The sequence below is a fragment of the Girardinichthys multiradiatus genome, chromosome 24, assembly GCF_021462225.1.
Source record: "Girardinichthys multiradiatus isolate DD_20200921_A chromosome 24, DD_fGirMul_XY1, whole genome shotgun sequence".
NCBI lineage: Eukaryota > Metazoa > Chordata > Actinopteri > Cyprinodontiformes > Goodeidae > Girardinichthys > Girardinichthys multiradiatus.
The window spans coordinates 20,019,610-20,045,956 of record NC_061816.1 but is presented as its reverse complement, the minus strand read 5'-3'; the positions used below and the strand labels follow the sequence as shown (position 1 = coordinate 20,045,956).

The following is a 26,347-nucleotide window of genomic DNA, read 5'->3' as shown; positions in this document are numbered from 1 at the left end:
CTTACAAGGTACTCTCCCAGAACCTACAAAGTACCTTAGCTAACTATACAAAGTATAGTTTGCTAAGTAGTCATAGAATTTTACGAATCCTTTCCAAACTCTTACTGTTTGACAGTTTTTGGGGTACTTTTTTTTTAACTTACAGTGTACTTTCTTGAAATTGACAGGGTGCCTTCCAAGAGCTTACAGGTTACTTACATGATACTTTCTTGAGACCTACAAGTTAATATTTGGAACTTTTTTAGAAGGATCTGAGCCCTGATGTTTCTCCAATCTCCAAAAGTCAAATTCAACATTCCTCTCCAAAGTTTTGAGCAGCCATTCTAGGAAAACCATCATTATCGTATCCTATCGTACAACTATCATCTCCACTAGAGTTGCCTTTAACTTAAATGGAGCCTCCGTCGTTGTCATCGAGCCACCCAATCAACAGCCTCTTCTCAAGCAACAATGTTTAACCACGCGATAGATTCACTTTTGTGTTTGGTCATGTTCTGTTCAGTTATCCTTTTCGTGATCGTAAATTACCTGTTGCAGGGTCGGTGCTGGGTGTAAATGTTGTAGCCACAGTGAGGCACACAGGACAACATTCACCATCTGGGATTACTGTTTTCTGGCAACCACCAATGTCCTCACACACCACTTCCTCACATACAATGGTTCCCATATCGCACACGCATAGCCGACATGGTTCTGGGTTCCACATGTCGGTATTGGCATAGACTTTCCCATTTTCTGTGCAGGCGTCTTCATTCAAACACAAACATAGAAAAAAAAGGTCATTGATCCATTAATCCTTGCTACAGTTAGTGATTTTACCTGCTCATTTACTGGAAAACACAATTAAAACTTCTACTGTCAGCAGATTTGTTTCTGTGTTGTACAAAATTACATTAAAAACAAGCAAAGAGTCAGTGAGTTCCCTGAGGAATACACTTTATTCAGTAAATAAATTACTTGCTCAACCTGTTGTGTGCAGGTTGGTTTGGCACATACATGTTGAGAAGTGAGTTTATCTGGTTGAAAGTTTATGTATTCTATCGCCATCCTGAAAGAAGCACTATTGAAGAGAAGCTCACACCACATCGACAAAGATTTAAAAACAACAATCTACAGTGGTGTGCACAACATGCAGCCTGAAGAGGTGGTCTTCAGGCTAAGACAAACAGGAAGAGCTCCACCAGCTGCTAAAAATACAAACATCGCATTGCAGAAGTTTATGGAAACAACCAATAGTAGATCTGCAGGTCATGTTGCAGTTTACCAGTTTTTGCATGGGGCTGCTGCTGTTTTGCAGCCGAGCACACAGGGCAGCACTCGCCCTCTGGTATCTCTGTGGTTTGGCAGTCTCCTACATCCTCACAAACCGTATCTTCACACAACACCATCACCTTATCACATAAACAGACCCGGCATGGCTCTGGGTTCCATATCTGATTGTTGGGGTAGGTTTTGCCGCCCACTTTGCAGGAATCTTTGTGAGGAAGAACACCACCTGACATCAGTATGTAAAGCTGTTCTGAGTCAGATGATAAAAATGATCAAATTAGCTTAATGTGTTGCAGGGTTAAAAAACCCAGCTTCTTGGTTAGGTTTTGGAAAATAGATAGTTTGAGCAGGTCGTATTACCTGGAAAACAAATGTAAGGTTAGCTAAACAAATTAGGAACAAAATGTGGAAAGTTCACATTATATAGATAACAATCTAAAAATGTTAACAATAAATAAATTAAATGAAAATCCCCAAAATTCTTTATGGTTAGGAAAATGAAGAATTTAGGAAGCGTATACAACTTTAAAAACACCGATGGGGTTTGCCGTAAAACAACTGAGGTTAATGATAAATACACCCTCTGGGCAGCCCATTAAACCTGTTAGAACAATACTAGTATTACTAAATAATACACCATTAAATCGAGGAAAATGTACTACAGGAGCTTGCACTACATGAAAAAAAACTTTTGTAAAAAAAGGGAGTACTTTGGGCAGACAACATGATGATTAGCAACATAGCAAATAAAAATAAAGGTAAATATAAACTCGTAGCTTATGCTACCTAGTCAACATCCTTGGTTGGGTTTAGGAAAAACTACTGGAACAGGTGATTCACATTAACTGGAAAACAATAAGATTACTTAAAAAGTACTTGGTTATGGTTAGATGACTTAGAATAGGTTTAGGTTTAGGATTAGATTATTTGGTTAGCTCTGTTTTGTGGTCTGTTTAAGTTGAAAATAACACTGGGCAGCCAAATAAAACATTTGGTTATTTTTAGGCAAATAGGTAATTTCAGTGATTTACATTACTTTGAAAAATACTGGTGGAGGCAAAAAAGGAATCTCAGTTTAATTTAGGTAGATGTATAACTTGATTAGCTCATGCTACCTGAAAAGGCAACAGCAAAAAATATTAGTTAAATTTGGGTAAATGTATAATCAAACCAACTAATCTAGTTAGAAGTTTTAGGTAGATGTGAAGTTTGGACTGCTCATACGCCATAAAAAATAGGAATAGGATGAGTCCAGAAATGTCCTTGGCTAGGTTTGCGAAAATTCAATCATTCATTCAATTATTCATTGATACCGCTTCTTCCATAGTGGGTCACAGGGGAGCTGGTGCCTATCTCCAGCAGTCTACAGGCAAGAGGCGTGGTACACCCTGGACAGGTCGCCGGTCCATCGCAGGGCAACAAAGAGACACACAGGACAAACAACCATGCACACACTCATTCACACCTAAGGGCAGTTTAGAGAAACCAATTTACCTAACAGTCATGTTTTTGGACAGTGGGAGGAAGCTGGAGTACCCCGTGGGTTTGCGAAAATGGTTTTGGTAAATCACGCTGCTTGGAAAGCAATGCTTTAGGGAAACCTTACTTATTTGGGTTTGTGTGAATGTACGACTTTTTGGCATATTGCAGTACAAGTAAAACAACTCTATTACCAAACAAATTGGATCTCCAACTGGCTAGATTAGCTTCAGTAAAATTGATGATTTGAAAAGTTTACAATAGTTGGAAATAATACTGAGGTTATGAAACAAATCTTGGGTATTTTTTAGCTATCTATACCAGGGTTAGTAAAAAAATAGGTTAGATTAATACCAATGTTTAATTCAGGCAGCTCATACTACCTTTAAAACAGTAGAATTTGCCTTTCTGCCCCCAGAATACCTTTGTTTATAATAAGGTTCATAGAGATTTATGCTTTGGGTAGCCATTTTATCTAAAACCAAAAATAGGGCTACACACAGAGTAACTTCTGACCCATTTGACCTAAAGAAAATTCTGGGGCTAGCCAGAAATTACTGGGTTAGGTTTCGGGAATTGTATGTTGATGAGAAGTACTTACAAAACAATTTCAGGGTTATCAAAAGACTCTTGGTTAGATTTAGATAAATGAATAATTTGGTCTGCTCATGCTAGGTGGGAAAAAAAAACCACTAAAATATTGAATTTGGACCACTAACAAAAAACTTAGGTATGTTAAACCAAACCAATTGGTTAATTATAGGCCCAAACTGTTATCCCTCTAAATTAGGCAATAGCTCTGCCTGTGTTCTAAAAAATGTAAGGATTTTATAGGACAAAAGTGTTAGATATAACTTATTTAGTTTTTTAGGAAATGACAAACCCAATTGATAATACTAATGATGTTGCATTTTATGACACGTTAAACACAGAACATGTATGTTAAACTCAAAAATAAGAACAAAATGAGGCCCATTGCTGTAGAAAATTAAGTAACAGTTAAAATCATAGATTGATTCTACATTATTAATTGACATAGATAGAACAATTCAGATTTTATGTATTTGTGAAACAGAAATTTATTTAACCAGCTCATCTAAACATCCGTCTGTAATATTTATTACCAGTTTCATTGTCCAAGAAAGAAGTGTTTGGTTTGTTGGCTGTGCACAAGGGGCAGCACTCCCCCTCTGGGATCTCAGTTGTTTCACAGCCCCTTAGCCCGTCACACACCAATTCCTCACACACCACAGTTCCCAAGTCGCACACACAGACTCAACATGGCTCTGGACCCCATATTTGATTGTTGGAGTAGGTTGTGCCATTTTCTGTGCAGGTCTCTTTATAGGACAAAATGCCAACCACATGAGTACTGTAGATCAGTGTTTTTCAACCGTGGTCCTTAAGGCAAACTGTCGCACATGTTTTAGATGTTTCCCTGCTTCAGCACACCTGATTTTAGTTGATGGCTGATTTCCAGGCTTTTGCTGAACTACAATTATCTGAATCAGGTGTGTTAAAGCAGGGAAACCTCCAAAACATGCAGGGCAATGTGCCTTGAGGACCAGAGTTGAAAAACACTGCTGTGGATAATGCCCTTTCAGTCTGCACAATGCATCATTACAGGATATCTGGTTATTTCTTGAGAGTATGCAATCAATACATTTTGATTTTAATTATCCATACTTTTCCGGATATAATTTTCTACATGTTCTTTAAATCTTTTGTAAAATTTTGGAAACTACTTGTTCAGTAGTTGGGTCTTGTTATATATAGGCTTAAAAAATCACAAAACAACACAATGTTGAACTCTGCTTACAGGGCCATTGCATTGCTTTTTTGGCATTTGGACTGACTGCATTAGCATGGAACACAGGATATCCTTATATGCTGACGATGTGATCCTGTTCTTAGCCCACCTTTCTGCCAGTCTTGCCATGCCACGGACCGGAACTCAGGTTTGTGTTGTGTGTATGTGTAATAAGACCTGCAGACTAAGCTCTGTCTCTCGTTCTCTGTGACCTTGTTTCTTACTCACATTTGCTTTCCCCTCTGTAGAGTGGAAAGGAACTCCGAAGACTCAGACTTGGTTTCTTTCTGTCCATGTTTTCAGTTCACATTTGGCTGAAGGCACTTCACTGTGCTTCCCCAATCAACAGTCTCCTTCAGCTTCTTGGATCTTCTTCCTAACCTTCTTTGGGACCATACCTCCATCATCTGGACCAGTCATAAAAACCTCTCCTATCTCTAGTCAGCTAAGTGCCTTAATTCCTGTCAGTCCCGTTGGTCATTGTTTTTCTCATGTTTTAACTTCTCCATGACACATCGGTGAGGTACCAGAAATACCAAGCCAGATGCTCTCTCCCATCCTTCCTACCTAGAAGACGAGTCCCCAGAACCAGAAACCATCATCCCTCAGTCCTGAATCATTGGGGGCCCCTCCTGGGACCTGCAGGACCACATTCATCAGGCCCAACAACAGGAACCAGATCCAGGAGGAGGGCTTCCAGGACGTATCTATGTTCCATCCACCATCAGAGCACAGGTAGTCAAATGGGGTCACTCTTTCAAGTTCTCAGGTCACTCCAGTTCCAGTCACACCTTTATCCGCCGTTATTTCTGGCGGCCAACTCTAAATAAGGATGAGGTTGAGTACATGGTGGCCTGCTCCACAAGTGCTTGCAACAAAATCTCCGGTAAACCTCCTGTCTGTTACAACTTCTCTCCATCCCCAGTCGTGTTGGTATTTGTTACAGGTTTGCCACTATCAAACAATAAAACAGTTATACTCTCCATCATTGACCGTTTCTCCAAAACCTGCCATTTAATAGCTCTCAACAAACTGCTGTCGTTGTTGCCAAACTGCTCATTAACCACGTTTTCAGGATCCATGGGCTCTTTGGTGAGATCGTGTCAGATCGAGGACTCAGGTTCATCTCTCAAGTCTGGAAGGATTTCTACTCAGCCTTCGGTGCACAGTCCAAACTCTCTTCTGGTTTTCCCCCACAAACGGTCAGTGTGAATGTTTTAACCAGGACATGTCTCTGCGCTAATAATCCCACTTCCTGGAGTCATCATCTCATTTGGACTGAGAATACTCATGATTCTCATGTCTGCAGCATTTGATCTGTCTCTGTTTGAATTCTCCATAGGTTATTAACCATTACTCTTACGCTCATCTGTTCCAGAGTCCGTCCTGCCTTTCGTCCGTAACCATCTACTCTGTCGTCGTCAATTCTGGAATCAAACCAAAACAGCCCTCCAACATTCATCCCACCAAAATAAGAAGTACATTGACAAGAGGAGAATCCCAGCTCCCATTTATTCACCTGGATAGGAGGTTGGGTTGTCTTCTAAGAACTTTCCTCTGAAGGCTTACTCCAGAAAACTGGCACCCAGATTCCTCAGCCCATTCAAAATCAAATCCATCATCAGTCCTACCTCTGTCCATCTGAAACTACCTTCTCACCTCGCTGTTCACCCCACCTTTCAGGTTTCCCAAATCTAGCCAGTTCAGATAGTCCAATTAGTTAGATAAGTCTATCTAATTCAATACATCACATAAAGTAATTTGGACAATTCTGAAGGTATAATATTAGTATTTCAAATTCTTTTAATTAATAAAAAAGATTTAAAACTGTTACATGAATCAATTTTATTAATGCACAGGGAGGATTTAGTGACTATAAGTCAGCAAATCCCACTGGTTGTCGATATCAGTTCAGCCTTAGTTTATTAATAAATCTATTTATTCTACCAATGAATTTACAGTCTTCCCACTAGGTTTTAAACAATTTCGTTTAAAAGGTTTCCTTAAATTTATACAATGGATTTATACTACTAAATCAATTCTAAAGCAAGTAAACGCCAATAAATATTAACTATTTATAAATTCTATTAATTCTCAGCAAGATAATTAATAAAATACACAGTATTTTCTGATTGAAAGTTAGAATTGAGCAGGAGCTCCTTTCTCTATGAAATGTATACTAATTAAAACCCTAACTGTTATCAAATCTGACTCTCAGGTGTTTATTTTTTAGAGCATGATAAAGACAATCTAACGGTAATTTTAATTTTATAAACTTTACAATGATAATAATTCTAGAATTAATATTATTGTCATATAAACATGTTGTCAAGTTGCGCAAGTGTCAGTGGATTAAACGGATTAAACGGCAATAAATGTTTTTTTTTTGTTTTTGCATTTTACATATTTATAGCTCCACATTGACCACCTCCAAACTGTACTGGAAGCCTCATAATGATGCATGGTAATAACTGAAAGGGACCCGAAGGTGCTGTTAAATCCCCATGATGAAGGTACAGTGTCAGTCAGTTTAATTTACCTGCTCCAGAGTATGTTGTGTGTGCAAGTAGTCGAGCACAGGGGGCAACACTCGCCATTTGGAAACACCACCATCAGGCAGTCTCTGAGCTTCTCACACACCTCGTCCTCACACACGACAAGCCCACTGTCACACACACAGGTTCGACACAGCTCTGGCTTCCATGTCTCATTGTTGGAGTAGACTATTCCATTTTCCTTACTGCTGTCTGAGTCAAGCACAGCAGCAGATCTTCTGTGGAGGTCTGAGGCCAGCAATGATGATCATGTATTGAAAACTGTCAAACTTACAAAGCAGTATTTATGCGTAGTATTGCTTGCTGGGTATTCAAATGTATGAATTAAATCAAACAATTGTACATATTTATAGTGTGTAACAACCTAATTTCTGGCTTTGGGTTTAGATTTTGAGCAAACATGAAGAAAAAGGAAAGTGACTGCAGTTTTTCTGTTTGGCCACTAGGTTGCATCAACTGTCTTTTAGGAACAACTGCAAGCACCTGCTGTATATGGAAATATACCTGGAAATCTCATACATGTCTTTTGATGTGTTGCCTGTATAAAATTGTGGGAAAAAATGGAAAAACGTGACACAGTTTGTATTTATTAACAGTATTACCCATCACAAACAGTAGTAGCATCACCTTAATCAATGTATTCATAACCTACACCAATATAAACTAAACTGCATAATCCCGAAATCAACAGTTTTCCAGTTCATGGATAGAATTCCTTATCAGGTAAATGTGAAATGTTCATGTTTCAAGACCTTATTGCTTTACACTTGCAAAAAAAATTCTGCCCCTTTAACTAATTTACATTTTGTCACGTTAGATCTACAAACATTGCTGTATTTCATTAGGATCGCATGTTATAAACTAACATAAACTAATTCATAATTGTGAGGTGGAAGGAAAATGATACATGGTCGATGGATGTCATCATAAGTTTGTACAATTTGTGTGCTGAGTAATTGTATTTAGCCTGCCTGAGTCAATACTTTGTAGAACCATCTTTCCCACCATTGGGGGCATTTCTCCATGTTTTACCCATTCTTCTTTTGAAAAGAAACTGATGGTGAAGAATCACAGTTCCTGCTAAAGAAAACCATCCTCACAGTATGATGCTGCCACCACCATGTGTCACTGTAGAGTTGGTCCACTTTGTATTCTATTGCATTAAATCCCATTAAAATACATAAGTTAACATGACAGAATTTGTAAATGTTTAAATGGTGTGAATACTTTTGCAGTATAGTATACATTTCTGTAACTTTCGAAATAAGACACTTTTGCTTACTGTAATTAAAAAAGAATGCATAAAAAGAAGACATAAATTAAAATATCGTCTTTTTTGACATACTTTGAGGCAAGTTGCTGCTCACCTACAGCCCTTTAATCTAATTTGACTAGACTGTGGCTGTAAAGTTGTCTATAAATCTGTCTGGAGGCAAGCGTGCAATTATCCCTTCAAGAGCAATCTCTATCACCATTTGACATTTAGCATAAAACATATACTTAGTCATTAGCATGGACTTAGCCATTACCATTCACACTTCCACTCATGCCATCCAATCTTGTTAGCATTCTGTTGCTTTTTATGTTGTGATAATTCCTTACTGTGCCATTATCTCTTTATTTAAGAAATCTATCAACTTGACATTTACCATTAAACATACGCTAACAGTTAGCATGTAGGTAACTTTTAGCCATTATACTTCTATTATTAAGTCAAGGGTGTCATCATCTCTTCACGAGTAGGCCTAATCTGTATCACAACTTGGCTTTTAACTTGAATACATGCTAATGGTTTACATGTAGCATGTTAACTATTAGCATGTTAATTTCCAACCAAACAGCTGAAATAAAGATTCAGTATAATGTTTTGTTAGCATTTAACATAAAATTTATGCCAACAGATTACTTTTAGAATGTAGCTTACTGTAAGCATTTCCACTTCCTGTTAAATTTTGTAGCTGGAATACAGAGTTGGTATCACATATTGTTAGCACTTTCCATAAAACGGTTAACCCAGAGGTGTCCAGTGCAGGCCAGGGGCCATTTGCAGCCTTAGGGTCCCTGAATTTGTGTGGCCCCATACCTGGTTCAACTCAGGTGGTTGATGCAGATAAAAACTTTTTAAAATATGTTAGGGTGAGGTTTTCATTGATAAATTAAAATCTTCTTAAAATGAAAAATGTTAGCTACAACATAAAGTACCCATCTTTCATTTACAAAACATTTTGCTTTATTTTCATGTCATAGTTAACTGGATCCCAGACAATCGGACCCATACGGCAAATTTGATAAAATTCAGCAAGAAAAACAAGCATATCCAGTTCATGCAGGCCAACTATAGACAAAACATTTTCTAGACTATAGCAGAAAACGCATCACCCCAAAAGGTAAGGAAAATGGATACTCTTCTTTGAATAAACTTGTGGGGTCCTTTTATATTTTGGATTTGGAATGATTTACAAATCAATTTTGTAATAAAAACAGACTACTTTGGTGTATTAAATTATAGCAAGTTTAGTTTACTGTTGAACAGGTAATAATGAAAAACAAATCATAATATTATTTTTGCACAAAAAAAATCTATTTTTTATGCTTTCAACTTAACATTTTTGGACCGCATGGCAAAATGTTTGGTAATTGTTAGCATTTTGCATTTCTTTCAGTAATAATCCATTAAACAAGAATACATTTTAAAAAGGATTTATCAAAGTTAGATTTAGAAAACCCGCTTCACCCGGTTATGGATCAAACAGGATTTGTGTAAGGCTGGAAGTTAGAAAGCATTTGCTTCAAGTAAGAAATGACAAATCCTTGAAAGAAATTGCAATAAAAACTACACTTTAAAATTTAATTTTAAAAAGAACACACACTACGCTCCTAGACTAAAAATCTAGCATGTATTTCAACACACACTACGCTCCTAGACTAAAAATCTAGCATGTATTTCAACATTATCATAACTGAGTCAGCTCAGCACAACAAACACAACTCTCACACTTGCCACTAAAATACTGTACTCTGATTTATGCTCTGTGCAGGACAAAAATAAAACAGCATTTTGATTTACATGTGTGAAACTGTAAGACTGTTCATTTCTGAGTAGTTTTGGTTCTTCTCAAACACTAAACAGCTAATGAAAAAGATGAGACATAAAACCTACATTTATGTTTCCTTCAGCAAGAACAAATGGAAACATGAAGTAAAGCTCTTCTAACCACCTCCTAGAACTACTTGGACTATTATTGTGCTTAAAAGATAAAAAGAGCTCCAAACTTTACATAGCCTCATTAAATTTAATTAAAGATTATGAAAATATGGCACATAAAAATGAGAAGGGCAAAACATTAATCTTTCCACCTGTTGATGATGTGGGCTTTATGAGTGCATTTAAATCCATTCATTTTTGTGACGTCGCTAAGCACTAATTATGTGGTGGAGCCGCTCCCCAAGACAGACGATGGTTTTCAGCAGCTGCAGTTATTTTAGTTGAAACCACAGAGACTGTATTATATGTTGGGTTTGGGTAGAACTTGTGGTTTGACTTTATTTGGGAGAGCAAGGAGATGCCACACCCGAAGGAACCTCCTGCTTTGAAACCTGTTTAAGACCAAAGGAAATTTGAAAGACCCACAGGTTTATGCAGAATGTATTTTTGCAGCAGACATTTTTTTATAAGTCACTAACATCTGTAGACAAAGCTGGGCCTAAGATATGCAAATTTTTCTGCAAAGTTATTTCAAAAACTTTCTATCTTTCTTAGTAAGCCTTGTTCTATTTGCACAAAATTACAGCTTCACTTTAAAGCAGGAGTTCATGACCATGTCCAAGGTTTATGGGTTTTTTTACACGTCAGTACAACTATCTGCCCCTATTACTCTTAGGTTAACAACAGTGAACAAGCATGCAAACGGCTTATGGTAGTAGTTTTATATTTAAAGATTAAATCATGTCAGCATATTTATTTTACTCCCTTGTTTGTCATAATGGAGTAAAATAATAACTTTTGAAGCCTTTCACGTCTTTTAAAAGAGGGGTCAACAACCCAAGGGCCGCAGACCGGTACCAGTCCGTGGATTAATTGGTTCCGAGTTGCACAGACAGAATATATAACGTACACTATTTCCCTTTTTATTTATTATCTGAGTATGAACGATGTTTCATTTTGAAAAATTTATGGATTATCTCTGTTACATCCGTCAATGACTCACCCATGACACATGTCATGATGCATGTCTCGGTCACGTGATAAACTTAAACCCACAAGCTAGCAAAATGGGTACAGAACAAATGTTTTTGGAAAGGCCCAATAAGGAGAAAAAAGAAGAGCCTACGACTTCCAAGAAAAGAAAGGATTTGTGGGGAGTGCGTGAACAGTGGTATATCTGACATGTTTCAAACATTAGCGGGGATTTTGGAAGAGACTGAATCTATGACTTCATCATCCCAGCTGGTGCACAATCACCTGTCTTTGGTTTTTAAAGATTTCGACACTACTTTCCAAATACAAAAGACCCAGGAACTGCCAAAGAATGGATCCACGACCAATTTGTCAACATGCAACATGCAAGAAGATCAACTGCTGGAGATCACAAATGACAGGGGCCGTAAAAGTATGTTTGAGACAACAACTCTTCTGCTTTTCTAGATTAAAGTTAGGGCAAAAAACCCTGACATCACCACAACATCAATGAAAACTCTGTTGCCATTTCTGACATTCTATGTGTGTGAAGCAGGGTTTTTGCAGTGACAGCAAACAAAATTACGGAGTTGACTGGACATAAGCAACACACTTGTGATACAACACTCTGTATCCCATTACCCCTAAATGGGACCATCTCGTTGCAGAGAAACAAGCTCTGGTCTCCCACTGATTCAGCGTTATGGTGAGTTTTATTTTTCATGCTCTTTATATTTGTTTTTGTGGTGTATCTTATTTTGAAGGCAGAGAGAGTGTTGGTGGAGAGAGGATGTTACACAGGTTATGCTGGTGCGATGTTACGAGGACGCTTCTAATAAAGTTGCATACGGGTGCACAGTGGATTCTCGTTTATTATTATATTTAGAAAATAACACAATTTTTATGGCAGTCATATAATTTTATTTAATGTATGTATTTTGTTGTATTTGTTGTATTTTTCACACCTTGCCAGTCCATTAAAATATTGTATGACATTAAACCGGTCCATTGTGCAAAAAAGGCTTCTCTAATAGATGTATATATTCTTTTCAGATTTTTGACATTGTGTCTTCTGAAAGCAAAAAATCAAAGCAATGTATAAAAAAGCTATTGTAAGTAAGAACTTAATGATAATGAATAAACATAAATTACCAAAACTAGCACTCTTAACATAAACCTATTAACTGCATGTGCCACCCTTGGCAGCAACAATTACCATCAATCTTTTAAGATTGTTAGTAAAGAGTCTTCTACATCGCTGTGGAGGAATTTTGGCCCACTCTCCTTTGCAGATTTAAAATAAAATCACCCACAACAGAGGGTTTTTCGGCATAAACATTGCGTTTAAGGTCATGCCATGACATCTCAATCAGATTGAATTCCGGACTTTGACTAGGCCACACCAAAACACTGATTTGGGTATTTTTCATAGCCATTCAGAGGTGAACTTGTTCCTGTATTTCAGTTCATCATCCTGTTGCATAACCCAATTCAGTTTAAAATTATAAACAATTGGTAGCACATTCTCTTTCAGGATTTTATGGTATACAGCAGGATTCATAGTTCCATTATTTCTAGCAACTTGTTTAGGTCACAGAATATTTTCCCAAATGTCTTAGTGATCATCAGGATATTTGCTTTTAGAAAATGTAGGACAAGACTGTGTTCGTTTTTGGCCTTGGAACTACTATGGAGTCATACAGTATCTTTCTTACTGTTGAATGCTAATGCTAAACCTTAACTTAACTGAAATAAGTGAGACTAACAATGTTGTTCTCTCGAATTTTGCAAGTGTTTTTGGAGTCATTTTGGTACACTGGATATTCCTTGGAAGGTTATGGGGAATTTTGTTTCTTGATACTACACTATGGATCTTGAAGTCCCAAAAGACTTCGCTTTGTAACCCTTTCTATAACCTTGAAGCTAAACTCAGAGAACTAGAACAAAGAGGAAAGCCCCAGGTCAACTGAAAAAGCACTAGTAGCTAGTTAGCTTCCCCCAAAAAAACGTAATTCCACTCTCTTTAAGCTAGAAATATGTTTAGATTGAAGAATAAGACACTTGAGATGTCGAGTAGCCTAATACAAGAACTACATTAGTTTACAGCTAAAGTCAACAAAAAGGTGTAAAGTGGTGTAAACTAGCTAATGTTAGCTAATTAGCTTTTCTTAATAGAATATTCTGGTTTCTGTCAGCTAAAAATTAAGATACATAGCTTTAAATGTATATGAAATATCATGCTGTTATATTAGTTAATTTGTGAAATTTTAATTTGTTCTTTATGTGGAGCTTCTTCTATGCTAAGTCTGTAAGCAAAGCTAAACATTTTGTTTTAAATCAGTGATGAGTAGGTGAGAAAATCAACAGGAAAAATGTACCTAGTTTATCAATCAAACAATCCTTAAATCCATTTGTTTCGAGGAAATCCATTTGTTTTGAGGTACTAAACATTTCTATAAAGAATGAGAAAAAACAGTGTCTAAAATATAAACTCTAATAGTGAATGCAACCCAAATCATAGTTAAACACTTTTATGGTGTGAGATTTGTAAACGTTTACAACACTTCCATTTCATATAGTGAATAATTTGTTGATGTTATTGACCCAGTGACATTAAGTGCTATGCAATGATTATGCTCTACTACGCAAGATTCTAACCTACAAAACATCTGGTGCACAGCTTCATAAATGGGGTTTTTACTTTTTCCCTCGCAGCATCAACTCTTCATTGGAGGTGAAGTTGGAGAAAAGCAGGGGAAGCATATTTCATATCCAGTATCTTCTCATGTTGGGTGTGTCTTGTCTGCCTCTGGCCCAGAGTTTGACCAAAATTAGTGGCCTGCTTTTGTCCATTCCATCCACAAGGCCACATCATTATAACTTTGGCCTCTCCAACCCCTTCATTCAGCCTCGACCTGAAATAGACCAGTCAATCCTCCACTTTTTAGAGTTAGCTGGAGCATTAAGAGGGAAATTGTTGTTTTTAGACCCAGCACAGTTTGGGGTTAGAGAATGACAGTCGCCTGGAATTAGAAATTTTATAGTACTTTCTACTCAAAAAAGCATCTATAACACTTCAGTGTGAAATCACCAAAAAATTTACTTTCTATTTAAAATTTATTTCATAATATAAACAAATTATCACACAGTGGCTTTAAGATGTATTATGAATTCAAAAATTCTCACTATTTAAGATAAGTTAAGCCATGCTGGTGAAAACATGTGGTGCTTTCCATGTGTCTGAAGGCAGAAAAACATTTTAGAACCATTTCATTTCAAACTAATGTGCATTTTGTAAGAAAAAAATGGAGAACATATTTTTAAAGACAAAAACCCATCATGTTGACATCAAATTTCACTAAATATCCACAACGCAATCATAGGGGAAAAAACAATTGACTAAACATAAACATAAATATTCATTTTAGAACAAAGGTCCACAAATAAGTCAAACTTTCCATGACTGAAATATTAGCTGTTACCATATCTATTTGGGCAGCTATCACTCACCATTCTTTGTGTCTTCTTGGCAGGTCACAGCAATCACTTGAGCCAAGGTGAGGGCCAAGCATATGGTAATCCTAGAGCAAATTGAGGTGCCCATGTCTGCATATCAGACATGCAGCGTCCTCAAAAACAGTTGCTGCAAAGCAGACAAGGAAGTCCGGGAACGCCCAACACCAAGCTACAACATCCAGACTAAAAAAAAAAGGAAATCCAAATGTCCCTGAGTGCAACAGGCTCCTGGATGAGTGATTACAGCAAACTGAAACAAGCTCCCACTTCAGCCCACCACACCAAGACCTCCCTGCCACTCTCTCTCTCAACCTTCAACCCTCCCACTCGTCTGCTCTCTCATGATTTCTGCTTTTAGTTCAAGGCCAACCTCCTCTTCAGGCTCCTGCAAATTCCTTGAAAGGTGGCACTGATTAAAGGTTGCATGAAATCTGTACTGATTGAGATAAGAAGGGATGAAGGGTGCCTTTAAGAAAGAAAATACTTCAAAGCTGGATTCGAGGACTTTTAAAAGGATATTGTTGCTTTTACACGTGGAAGCCGTCTTTGAGATATGCCTAAATCTGGACGAAAATGCTATGTCATTTTTTGACATCTTGTATTTTTGCATATTTCAGCTTTTTTAATTTCACTGCTTGAATGGATGTTTTAGTTGTTTACAGCGGCCTTGATTCAAACAGAGGCGAGCATTTAGAGGATAAATATTCTTATTGACATTACCAGATAACTAGGCTTTTTGCCATGTCAGTAATGCTTGATCACAACAAGGAGGACTGTGATTCAAGTCTAAGTTTGCCATTTTGTGCTGGTTTGTAGCTGGTATATTCTCTTTGCTGGGGTTAATTGGGATTCCCATGGAGGGCCTGCACGTTCTCTGGAAACACATGAGCCCACAATGTTCTATAGGTACTCCAATTTCTGTTTCTGTCAGGAGTACCTGTGGAAAACCCAGATTTTCACCAAGTACTCCATTTTCTCCTTGTTTTCCTCCCAGGTTCTGTTTCAGTCCTTAAGAAAATCCACAATATCTCCAGTCACTCTGTTTTACTTTCAACCTTCCTGTTGTTTTTATTCGGGAATAATGTGGACTGAGAATGTACTTCAAATTCTTTGGTAACACTTTGTTTCTCTGGGTACTCCGGCTTCCTTCCTGCATTCCTTTTGGTTTCCATTCCTGTTCAGAGTACCTTCGAAAAAGGTCAAAATTTCTCCTGGTACTCCTATTTCTTTCCTGTTTTCTTTTGGGTCTCCATTCTTGTCTTGAGTACTTGAAGAAAGATTAAAATTTTTTCAGGGACTCAGCTTTCCACTCCACCCTCCCTCCAGTTTCACTTTCCATTTAAAGTACCTAGTGAAAGCCAGTAATTTCCTCCGTTCATCCCAGGTTCAAAATAAGTACCTGGACAAAGTCCACAATCTATCTGGGTACTGTCATTTCCATCTTGCCTTCCTTCCAATTTCCATTCTTATCTGGACTACCCTGAATAACGCCACACTTTCTCAAGTTTATTTCCTGCTTTCATACTAATTTCAATTCCCATCCACAGCACTGGGAGAAAGCCCAAAATTTCTCCAGATACTCTAGTTTTTACTCTGCCTTCCTTCCGGTTTCCACTCATATCTGGAGTACCTGGAGAAATCAGATATTTTCTCCAAGAACTCCGATTTATCTTCCACCTTCTTCCCAGTTTCTGTTCCTGCTCGGAGTACCCTGATAAACCCCACATTCTCTTTCTCTGGTTTCCTTCCATCATTTATCCTGATTTTGTTCACATCAAGAGTACTGAGAGAAAGTTAAGAATTTCTCCAGGCACTTCAATTTCCTCCCCACCTACCAACCCATTTAGGTTCCTTTATAGAGTAGCAGGAGAAACGCCATACTTCCCCCGAACACTCCGATTTCTTATCCCAATTCATAAACACAAGGAATTGTTTTCTGATCATCTGCACATTTGGGTATAGGTTTATTACCATGACAACTTCCCCTAAAAATCAAAAGCTATCCTATGCCTGTTTAATCACACATAAAGGGTGGTTGATTGTTGTTTGACAAATGTTTTAGACTGACTTCAGCTTGAATAGTTTACAGTGTGTTTGCAGCATCCATTAATGTGTTTTCCAGGGCAAAGCTTTGCCAAGTCGTTACATCAACCAAGCTGTCAGTGATGTCCCAGAGGTAGGGAACAAAACAAACAGAAGGACTTGTCCATCACCATTTCTTCAACTAAATTATATTGTCCTCTTTCTGAGGAATTTTAGCTTCAATAGGGTTGGGAAATTGTTTTAAATGTAACATTTGTCTCAATCTCAATAGGGGAGGTAAAAGTAGCTTGTTTCCTTTACAAGACATGTCAGGAAGTCTGTAAAGTGTTCTGAGAACAGGATGATTTCTCATTATGGAAACAGGAGAGCCACCAGGGGACAGGGATGGGAAGACAGTCACTATGCCAGACAAAAGCTCAACTTTTGCACATTCATGGCGTTTAGATCTGTAATAAACACAGAATGTAAACTTTCAAAGTCGAGCTCATAAGGGCAAACCTTGATATAGCCTGTCTCCCTGTCCATATCTTCCAGAGATCCCAGTTATTTCACAGCTTTATCCAATAACTGTACATAATCATCAAAATATAATTTTATGTTTGCTAAAGTCAACATTTGTCGAATTATTCATACCTAAACCTACCTTTTTAAACTAAGAACAACAAAGTAATAGTCAGGGATGATTAAAACAGTGAGCTATTTTTTACTCCATGAATTATACTTTTTAAGAAATTACAAGATTGTAACTGAAAAGAGAAAATTAGTATATATAGATAGCTAATTCTGATCTGAGCTCGTGTGGTAGGACAACTTGAAGACTTCAAACATTTTGTGGGTTATTTCTGGACCCCTAGACTACATGGCAGCGTAACCACAAGAGCAAAGAGTACCCACTAACTGAGAGTTAGAAATGGTGGACTTTATCCAAACTAAACCATCGACACTACCCGTGTCATGAGGGCAAAATTGTATTTTAAGGAATCTAAAGAAAGATTTGCATGATTCATACATGTTTCCTAAAAAAGAAAAGTATGAAATTTGGTGTAAGTGTTTTCCTGGTCTGGATGAGTATAGAAAAAAAAATGCATGGAAATAAAACAGTGTCACTCCATTCCCCTTCCTTCCTTGTATCTTTTGTTCCATTCAAACATCTTTCCTTGAACCTTTCCATCCTAACCCTTCCTTCTTTGTTTCCTTCCTTTTATCTTGCCTTGTACACTTCCTTTCTTGATTTCTTCCTTTTTGTCTGTCTTTCTTTTCTTTGTTGTGTCCTTTGTTCCTAATGCACTTCTTTTTTTCCTTCCTACCTTGTATCCATCCTACTTCATTCCATCTTTCATCTTTTCTTTTTGTCTTTCCTTCCTTAATTCCAGCCTACCCTTTCTCCTTGCTTCCTTCTTTGTGTCCTTCTTTTCTTCTTACCTCCCCTATAGCACTCCTTTGTTGACTTCTTGCCATTCTTTCTTCTTTCCTTCCTTCTGTCATTCCTCTTATCCTACGTTCTTCTGTACTTCCATCATTTCTCAAGTCCTCCCTCTCTCCTCTTTTTGGGTTTTTCCTAGCTTTGTCCTTCCTTTAAGTCTTTGATTTTTGCAGGTGCCATATTTAAAGCCTGCATTCAATTCATAAAGATTTTTTTCTGTATTTAGACTTCAGAATGGGCAAAAAGGCCTGTTGAGTGTTTATCCTGGAAAAGTTTCTACAATTTTTACATGAAAATTGTTCAAGAACCCTCAGTTTGAGTCAAAGCATATAGTTTGGGTCAAAGTTGAATATGTCACTGCTGTTTCTTATTAGGTCCTTACTAAAAGCATATTTGCTGAAATGGTGACTAATAGGAGTCTACATAAAAAAACAAAAAAACAGATAAAAACCTGAAGAGTTTTCTGCTGCTGCAGAGCTTCAGGCATCTATCAGAGTAACATGCACCTTGCCTCATATTATCTTACACATCACATGCATTAATGATAATTTCACGAGTCTGAAAGAACACACTGGATTAGCAACCCTTATCAGAGAGTACTGTTGAGTAAACAGGACCAACTAATCAGGCCAAGCAGTGCCATCATTATTGTTTCTTTTTTAATACTTTTGGATTGTTTAAAATGTTTCCTGCAGCCGCTAAAAACTTTGTGAAACAGGTTGGGGACACGGGGAGACTGATCCCGGTTCCAAGCCTGAGCGAGGCTGACCGCTACCAGCCCCTCAGCCTGGTCACCAGGAAGAGGAAGAGGCATTTCTGGAAGAAGAACAAGTATGCCTCGACTCCTTTCTCACTGAAAGACATCCTTGTTGGAGAAAAAGAGATCACAGCAGGTAAAGTGTTGCCTTAATCCTAAATTGTATATTGTGTTTCCTATGGATACATTCGATGTGTCCCCTTATCTTTCATCATAAAGAGCAGGTTAGGAAACAAACCTACATTCTCTATGTGCTTTAAAGGAAGGGGTACCTAAAAACCTCTATATTTTAGTCACTAGAATGCAATCACAAATAGACACCTCTATGGAGAGAAAGTCAAGAACTATCTTCTTCATATCTGGTCTTCATGTTGCCTTAATGAAGTATTATTTTAACTGAACATTGTAAACAAAAGAATTGGTTATTTGGTTATTTTTTGCACCAGACGTATTTGATGTTCATGAAAAAATAAACTCTCCACTGCCACATAAGTTAGCCTTTTAAGCAAAAAGTCTTAAAATACTTCTGTAGGTGGTTTGTATCCTTTTGTTTGGACTTTTCTCCTATTACTATCTTGAGCCAACTTGTTTTTCTATTAAATATGTTGGACCTGCATGCTTTAATGAGCTTCCTAAGAAAGAAAAATCATTTTTTGTGTGTGTTTCATTAACCAGTTAGCCTTCTGAGCTTTTTCAGCTACAAATATTTTAGAGGCTACTTTTGTTAGTGAGCTTTATACCAATTTGAATGTTTCTGTTTTTTGATATTTTGCTTTGTTGTTAGCATTCCAAGCTACAAGATATATGCAATCTTTAAGGGCAGAACATAGTTGGAGGTACTGTGAGCAATGAGGACTCCGCACACTGAATCAGAATCAGAATTCTTTATTTGTCATTGCTCCACATGGGTGCAACAAGTAGTGCAAATTAAAGAAAATAAATATTAAAAAGTTAAAAAAGTTATAAAGTTATAAAAAGTTATAAAAAAAAAGGACTGTGCAGGTGGAAAATATATATATATACACGAATATTTACAGGTTGTTTCAGTGTTGCACATGAGGTAGCATATTGCACTTAGTGTTGAAGAATTTGCACGGAATGTATTTACTGTTTATGTCGTTATTGGTAGTAACAGTTGTTACAGTGTACATGAGGTGTTCAGGGCAACAACAGCTCTAGGAAAATAGCTGTTTTTCAGTCTTTGTTTTTGTCCAGCGGGTGGAGTTAATCTCCTCCAGGGAGGGGAGAGGGCAGCCAGTCAGTCTCTGGGCGGTGTTGATGACCCGTTGGAGATGCTTCCTCTTTGCTGCAGTGCAGCTGGAGAACCACAGCGAGATGCCGCAGCTCAGCACTGACTCTACAGAGCAGCGGTAGAAGGACAGCAGCAGCTCTGGTCACAGGTTGTTCTTTCTGAGAGTCCTCCTTCAGGATCGCCGTAGAGTTAGTAGTCCACGTCAGATCCTCGCTGATGTGGGTGCCCAGGAACCTGAAGTCCGGCACCATCTCCACCCTGTCCTCGTTGATGGTGATGGGCTGTGTGTCCTGTTTACACCTCCGAAAGTCAACGATGAGCTCCTTTGACTTGGAGGTGTTCAGAGTCAGGTTATTGTCAATGCACCATGCTGACAGATGCTCCACCTCCGCCCTGTAAGCCGTCTCATCCCCTCCTGAGATGAACCCCACCACCGTGGTGTCGTCCGCGAACTTGATGATGGTGTTGCTCGGGTGGGTGGGGGTGCAGTCGTGGGTGTAGAGGGTGTAGAGCAGGGGGCTCAGCACACAGCCCTGTGGAGAGCCCGTGCTGGTCCTCAATGGAGAGGACAGGAGGTGTCCTACTCTCACCCTCTGGGAGCGGTCTGTCAGAAAGTCCATAATCCAACTACAGGTGCTGTTGGTGAGACCCAGGTGTCCCAGTTTGCTCATCAGCCGGCTCGGGATGATGGTGTTGAACGCCGAGCTGAAGTCCAGGAAGAGCAGCCTCGCGTAGCTCCCTCGCTGCTCCACGTGGGTCAGCGTGGTGTGCAGAGCAGTGGCGATGGCATCCTCTGTAGACCGGTTGGCCCTGTAGGCAAACTGGTGGGGGTCGAGTGTGGGGGGCAGGTGTGAAGTGATATGACCGACCCCGTACCAGTTTCTTGAAGCACTTCATGTCTGCAGACGTTTGAGTAATTTAGCTAATTTGCCGTGTAGCTTTTGAAAAACAAAAAGAATAAAGGCCATTAAACCACACAATGAATGAAGGAGGGGGAATACACCTGTTAGTGCAGTGCAGAGAGTTGAAGTGACACTGCTTGTGTCACATATAAAACAGTTCACTGTGGAGACTTTTTCCTGCCGACCAGTTTATTGTGGTCATGTATGTAGTCGTCAAAACTGAGATTTGCGCCGACATGTCCGGCAGATGTCCGCATCTAGTCCGTGCATACGTCATGTACACCCGACTATGTTAAGCCCTTTAGTTAGTAGCTATTTAGTTTAGCTTTTAGTGGTTTTGATTAAATTTTAGGTTTTTTTCTTTTGGTGTTTTGTTTGATATATACAATCCTTAATTAGGGGAACACATATTCGACACATCATGCGGAAGTGCACTAAAACATAACAGATAGCTATTTCTGTGGATTTTCAGGCAAATGCAGTTGTTGCTGATTTGTGTTGCACTACAATATTACCATTTTTTGATTATGAGCACTAAGCCTTAGTACCCTGAGAGTTTTCCCATTTCCAGTTTTTTTGTACAAAGGTAGACTGCATCCAGGCTTTAGCTCGGCTAGGCTAACTGCTTCATTCAAAAAGATAACATATTTCAGAACCATTTACTTAACACATTTATATTTAAGTCTGCTAGTATTAAATCAAATGTAAAACGAGCACGCAGAATTTAATAAGATACATATTTTTCAAGCCCAGATAAAGTTTTAAAAATATAAAATTACATTAAAACTGTATTGTTGAATTTACACATTGAAAATTATTCTATATTAAACATAAAATATAACATTCCATAATATATCACAATGGTGGAATTAACCAAAATTGCTGAGTACTAATCTTCAGTATGCATTATTAGACAAAATTATTTAGACATACCTATATAACTTTAAAGTCAAAATTTTATATCATAATAATAATGTAAGGTGTTTTTTTCCAGGGGTATCCTCTTATCAACTCCTAAACTACGAGGACAAATCTGATGTAGCCCTCAACGGCCGTTTAGGTAATCACATTATCAATGATGTGGGGTTCAACGTCAGTGGGTCAGACTCGGTGGCTGTCAAGGCCTCCTTCGGAATTGTGACCAAACATGAGCTGGAGGTTCCCACTTTGCTCCGTGAACTTAACTCCAGGTACACTATAAAACTGTGTAACTATTTATTAATAGCTGGCACTCATAAAGGGGCCCACATCTGGGACAACAGTACAAGACAGGGAAACACCCCTTACTCGTAGTTTTCTTTTCAGGAAGGTGGACCTCGATCACTGCCTGGTCCGTCAGTCTAGGGAGAGTGGACGGACCGTCCTCTGTGTGGTTGTAGAGAGCATCCGGACAACACGTCAGTGCTCTCTGACTGTACATGCTGGCATGAGAGGGACAACCATGAGAGTAAAAAAGGACACACTGCAATAATTTTTACTTCTCTTAACTGGACTTATATGTTTATATTATTTATCCCTGGATTCAATTCAGCAGATTTTATTAGAAAACTATTTTCTCAACTAAACACAATAAATGCTCTTCCTTTTTACCACACTAAATATTTATATATTTTTTTAGAGATCAATCAGTTTTCTGTTCTTCTACAGTTTCAGATCGACGACGGCAGAAATCCCAAAGGTCGAGATAAAGCCATCGTCATTCCAGCTCACACCACCATCGCCTTCAGTATCTGCGAGCTGTTTGTCCGTCTAGATGGCCGGCTCGGTAGGAGGACCACCTGTATTATTTCTCTGCAGCAACATGAAAACCATATTAAACTAAAAGTCTACCTTTGAATTTAACCACTTTCAAGTTTGAAAGTCAAATCTACATTCAGCATGAAAAACCAAGCATGTGTCATAATTTGTAGTTAACATCTGAAGCTGCTTGGGTTGGCAACTTCATGCCATGCATTTATGTCTTAAATTAAAGGCTTTTAGATCATGTACATCAGAGTGGGAGTTAAGCAGTAAGATAAAATGTTTAAATATTATCACAAACAGACTATTAAAGTCCTTAGGGTTTACCAACTAACACATGCTTGTGGACCCCATAATGATTTTGCTCAAGAACGATGGCTATTAAGTAGGTCTGGGCTCACAATGAGCTTTGTGTGTATGTCCCACTTCATGTTCTAAATGCAACCTACGTCAGCAAAACAAGTCCGGCGCCCCTTTTTGGTCTTAGCTAGGTCTCAAATGGGGACCAAGAAAACCAGTTCAACTTTCAAAACACATCTAGGACCCATATGGGTCCCACGGTTTACTTGAGCTGTCCTGCTTCAATCCTATATTGGCAGTTACCATGGGGCCATTATGTTACCCATGGACAATCCCATTCAGAATTGGAGAATTTTTCAGCTTTTTCCAACCCCTATGGACCCAATATGTAAATGTTGGCTGGGTAAGGATTTTGCTCAGGTTGGAGGGTCCGGCTAGGGTTGACTAAATACAGCCCATATTAGCAAAATTAGTTGGGCACACTGCAAGTTTTAACTGGGTCTCAACTCAGTATTTGTAACTTGCACATCTAGAACCAATATGTGTCCCATTAGTTTAATAAAATGTTTCCTGCATCACACCTATGTTGGCAAATAACACGGGTCGCTAATGTAAACAATGCCAAATCTATTCTGGCCTGTTTTCCTGCCTATTTCCTACCTATATGGACCCCATACATAAGTGTTGACTGGGTAAGGAGTTTGCTCAGGCTGCAAGGAAAGTAAGTGCGCCTGGCTCACAATAATCTTCTTATATTGGTCCAGCTTGGGTTTACTAAATACAACCCATATTGGCAAAACCCTTGCATATACCATAGTCAGTTCCATCCAGGGTTTGTTTTTCAGCCAATTTTTCTACCTCATATGTCCAAAAGCTTGACCACTGAAAACATTTAATCGCCAAGTTTAGGACCCAAAGGGTCTAAAATCACACCACTTTGTAATCTGTGTGCACTAAATATCAGTTAACATGCAATGGAACACACGGCCAACTCTTTCAAGTATTCTTAATCTGGTGACCTTGATTCATAATTTCTACTGACCAACAGATGCTCTGGTAACTGCCTTATAACAATATACCTTAATCATTATCTAACCACCTTAATTACCTCCTCTGGTTTGATGATCAGTCTATATCTAGTGTCTTGTTCAAGAGTTAGGGAAGGATGGAGCAGTTATTCAATGATTGGGATATTTTCTGGAAATAAGTGGTCCTACTGTGCTCTGTCTTGGTGAGGAAAGGGTCGCACAGAAAAGTTCTGTTTCACTAGTCCATTTTAATTCCAACCCTCAACAGTGGCTATAAGATATGAATCAACGAGACCCTGGGTAAAAGTGGTTGGAAATACCTTTCTTTGTAGGGCGGCTGGACTCAGTTTAGAGACAGGGTGAGCATCTCTGTCATCCAGGGGAAGCTGGAGTGGAGCTACTTCTCTTCCCTATTGAAGGAAATCCGTTTTGGGCATCTGATCAAGTTCATATTTCTCCTGGGCTCCTCCCTCTGGAGGTTTTCCATGCATGTTCCGCTTAAAAGTAAACATCTGGCAGACCCTAAACCCGCTGGAGGGACTAAATATTGCTTATGGCCTGTGAACGTCTTGTGAATCCTAATAGTAAACTGGAGAGTGTATTTAGGGAAATGGATATGTGGCATTCCTTCTTGAACCACAACTCAATCCCAAATAAATGGAGAAGAGCGGCTGGATTGATGGATTATGCAACCCTTTATGGTCGCTACTGCCTGTTTAAGACCTGGTAGCTACTTGGTAATTAAATAATTTATATCCCCACCACTTGTCTGTGTATGTACTACATTATGTCCAAACTGGAACTCACAGTTTGTTTTGGAATCGCATCAGTGCAAGTTTTGAAAACCTTATTTACAGTTTAATCAAAAAGCTAATTACATATAATTTGTTCTGGTAGTAAAATCTCCATCTTCTTCCTTTTCAGATATTTGTGTTGCTCCAGAGTCACAAGGGGGGTTTGAGAGGGAGCAGATCAGGGAGCAGTTGGGCGGCTTTATTGGACATTTCTCAATGGGACGCCTGCGCCGCTTCCTGTCTGGGATAATCTATGGAAACCCCTTCCGAGCAGGTACAATCACACTCTTACCCACATGAAGTTTTGCAACACTTCCCATTTTTTGCTCCCTACCAACTCCTGTTCAGATGACCGAACGTTCGAAGAGCTCACCCACTCCGACACCTACATGGACGACATGGTGACTGACTACTACGAGAAGGCTGCCAGTATGACGGATGTGTCTACAACCTACCTGAGGGAAAGCTCTCACACGCGGGTGAATCTCCTAAAACATAACATCCCGAAGGGTCCCTGCGCACTGTGCGGTATGGGAAACCAGCGGCGGGAAACAGTCTACGGGTGTCTCGAATGCTCCACTGGGGGCCAGAAGTATGTCCGACTGCATGTGGTGCCCTGTTTCGATCTTTGGCACAAAACCCTAAGGTGAAAAGGGCAAACCTTTGAACTGTGGCCAACATCTTTGACACATCTTGCCATTGCCTCAGAAGCAACCAACTATCTCTGAACATAATACCCTTGTCACCTGGCTGGTGTATCATTTTCATTTTTGCTTTGGCAGCATCCTGTTTCCATGTATGTGGTGCCTGTGTACTGTAGCTCGCATCAGATGAATTATTCAGCGATTGTGTAAAGGCCAGCAAGGAAACAATGACAGACTGGTTGTGCTCAGTTTCAACTGTGTCACTGTTGTCTTTGTTTTAACTCTGTCTCACCTAGATTTAACTCTGTTTCTATAAGTATGTTCTTTTGAAATCATTGCAATGAGTCTCTGGTCTTCTCAGGTGTAATTCAAATTGAAGGTTTGGATGTTGTTCCTGATGTAAACCACAAAAGACTATAACAAATGTGTTTTATCTCTGAAAATTTATTGTTTACTGATGTGATTGTTCTATGAATGTGAACATGGAGTAAAAAGATGACTATAGAATAACATACTATAGCATATCTTTTTGATATAATATTTATCTTATGTCTCAGTGAATTATTTTTTTATCGTGTTTTTAAAGTTTTCAACACTCACATTGTGTGACACTATTTAAACACATGGTGGCGCTTGTTTAATACGGTTCAAACAGCTG

General features: G+C 38.7%; 2 protein-coding genes across 3 annotated transcripts in view; one reads left to right on the top strand and one right to left on the bottom strand.

Moving 5' to 3' along the window:
• Window positions 1–15,061, bottom strand: part of col5a2b (collagen, type V, alpha 2b) — a 31,443-nt gene extending 16,382 nt beyond the window's left edge. The window contains exons 1-2 of the mRNA XM_047355800.1: window positions 14,801–15,061; window positions 529–747 (exon numbers count right to left, since the gene is read on the bottom strand). Coding sequence (XP_047211756.1) covers window positions 529–747; window positions 14,801–14,894 — 313 coding nt within the window. The 5' untranslated portion in view covers window positions 14,895–15,061. The remainder of the gene's footprint in view (window positions 1–528; window positions 748–14,800) is intronic.
• Window positions 15,062–18,889: 3,828 nt separating this feature from the next.
• On the top strand, window positions 18,890–26,201 carry pjvk (pejvakin). Of its 2 annotated transcripts, none has more exons than XM_047355816.1 (6): window positions 18,890–19,165; window positions 22,178–22,373; window positions 22,489–22,630; window positions 22,831–22,948; window positions 25,176–25,222; window positions 25,330–26,201. In XM_047355816.1, exons 1-6 carry the CDS (start codon window positions 18,955–18,957, stop codon window positions 25,693–25,695), a joined length of 1,080 nt encoding a protein of 359 aa, XP_047211772.1. In that variant the 5' UTR covers window positions 18,890–18,954; the 3' UTR covers window positions 25,696–26,201. The 2 variants fall into 2 exon arrangements, with proteins under 2 accessions (XP_047211772.1, XP_047211771.1); XM_047355815.1 differs by having other exon boundaries at window positions 25,176–25,319; window positions 25,394–26,201.
• The last annotated feature ends 146 nt before the right edge of the window (window positions 26,202–26,347 follow it).

Coding starts and splice junctions, on each gene's coding strand:
- pjvk (XM_047355815.1), top strand. CDS start 18,955: ATGTTTCCTGCAGCCGCTAAAAACTTTGTGAAACAGGTTGGGGACACG. Junction 22,631..22,830: donor TGAGAGGGACAACCATGAGA/GTAAAAAAGGAC, acceptor GTTCTTCTACAG/TTTCAGATCGACGACGGCAG. Junction 22,949..25,175: donor CCGTCTAGATGGCCGGCTCG/GTAGGAGGACCA, acceptor CTTCCTTTTCAG/ATATTTGTGTTGCTCCAGAG.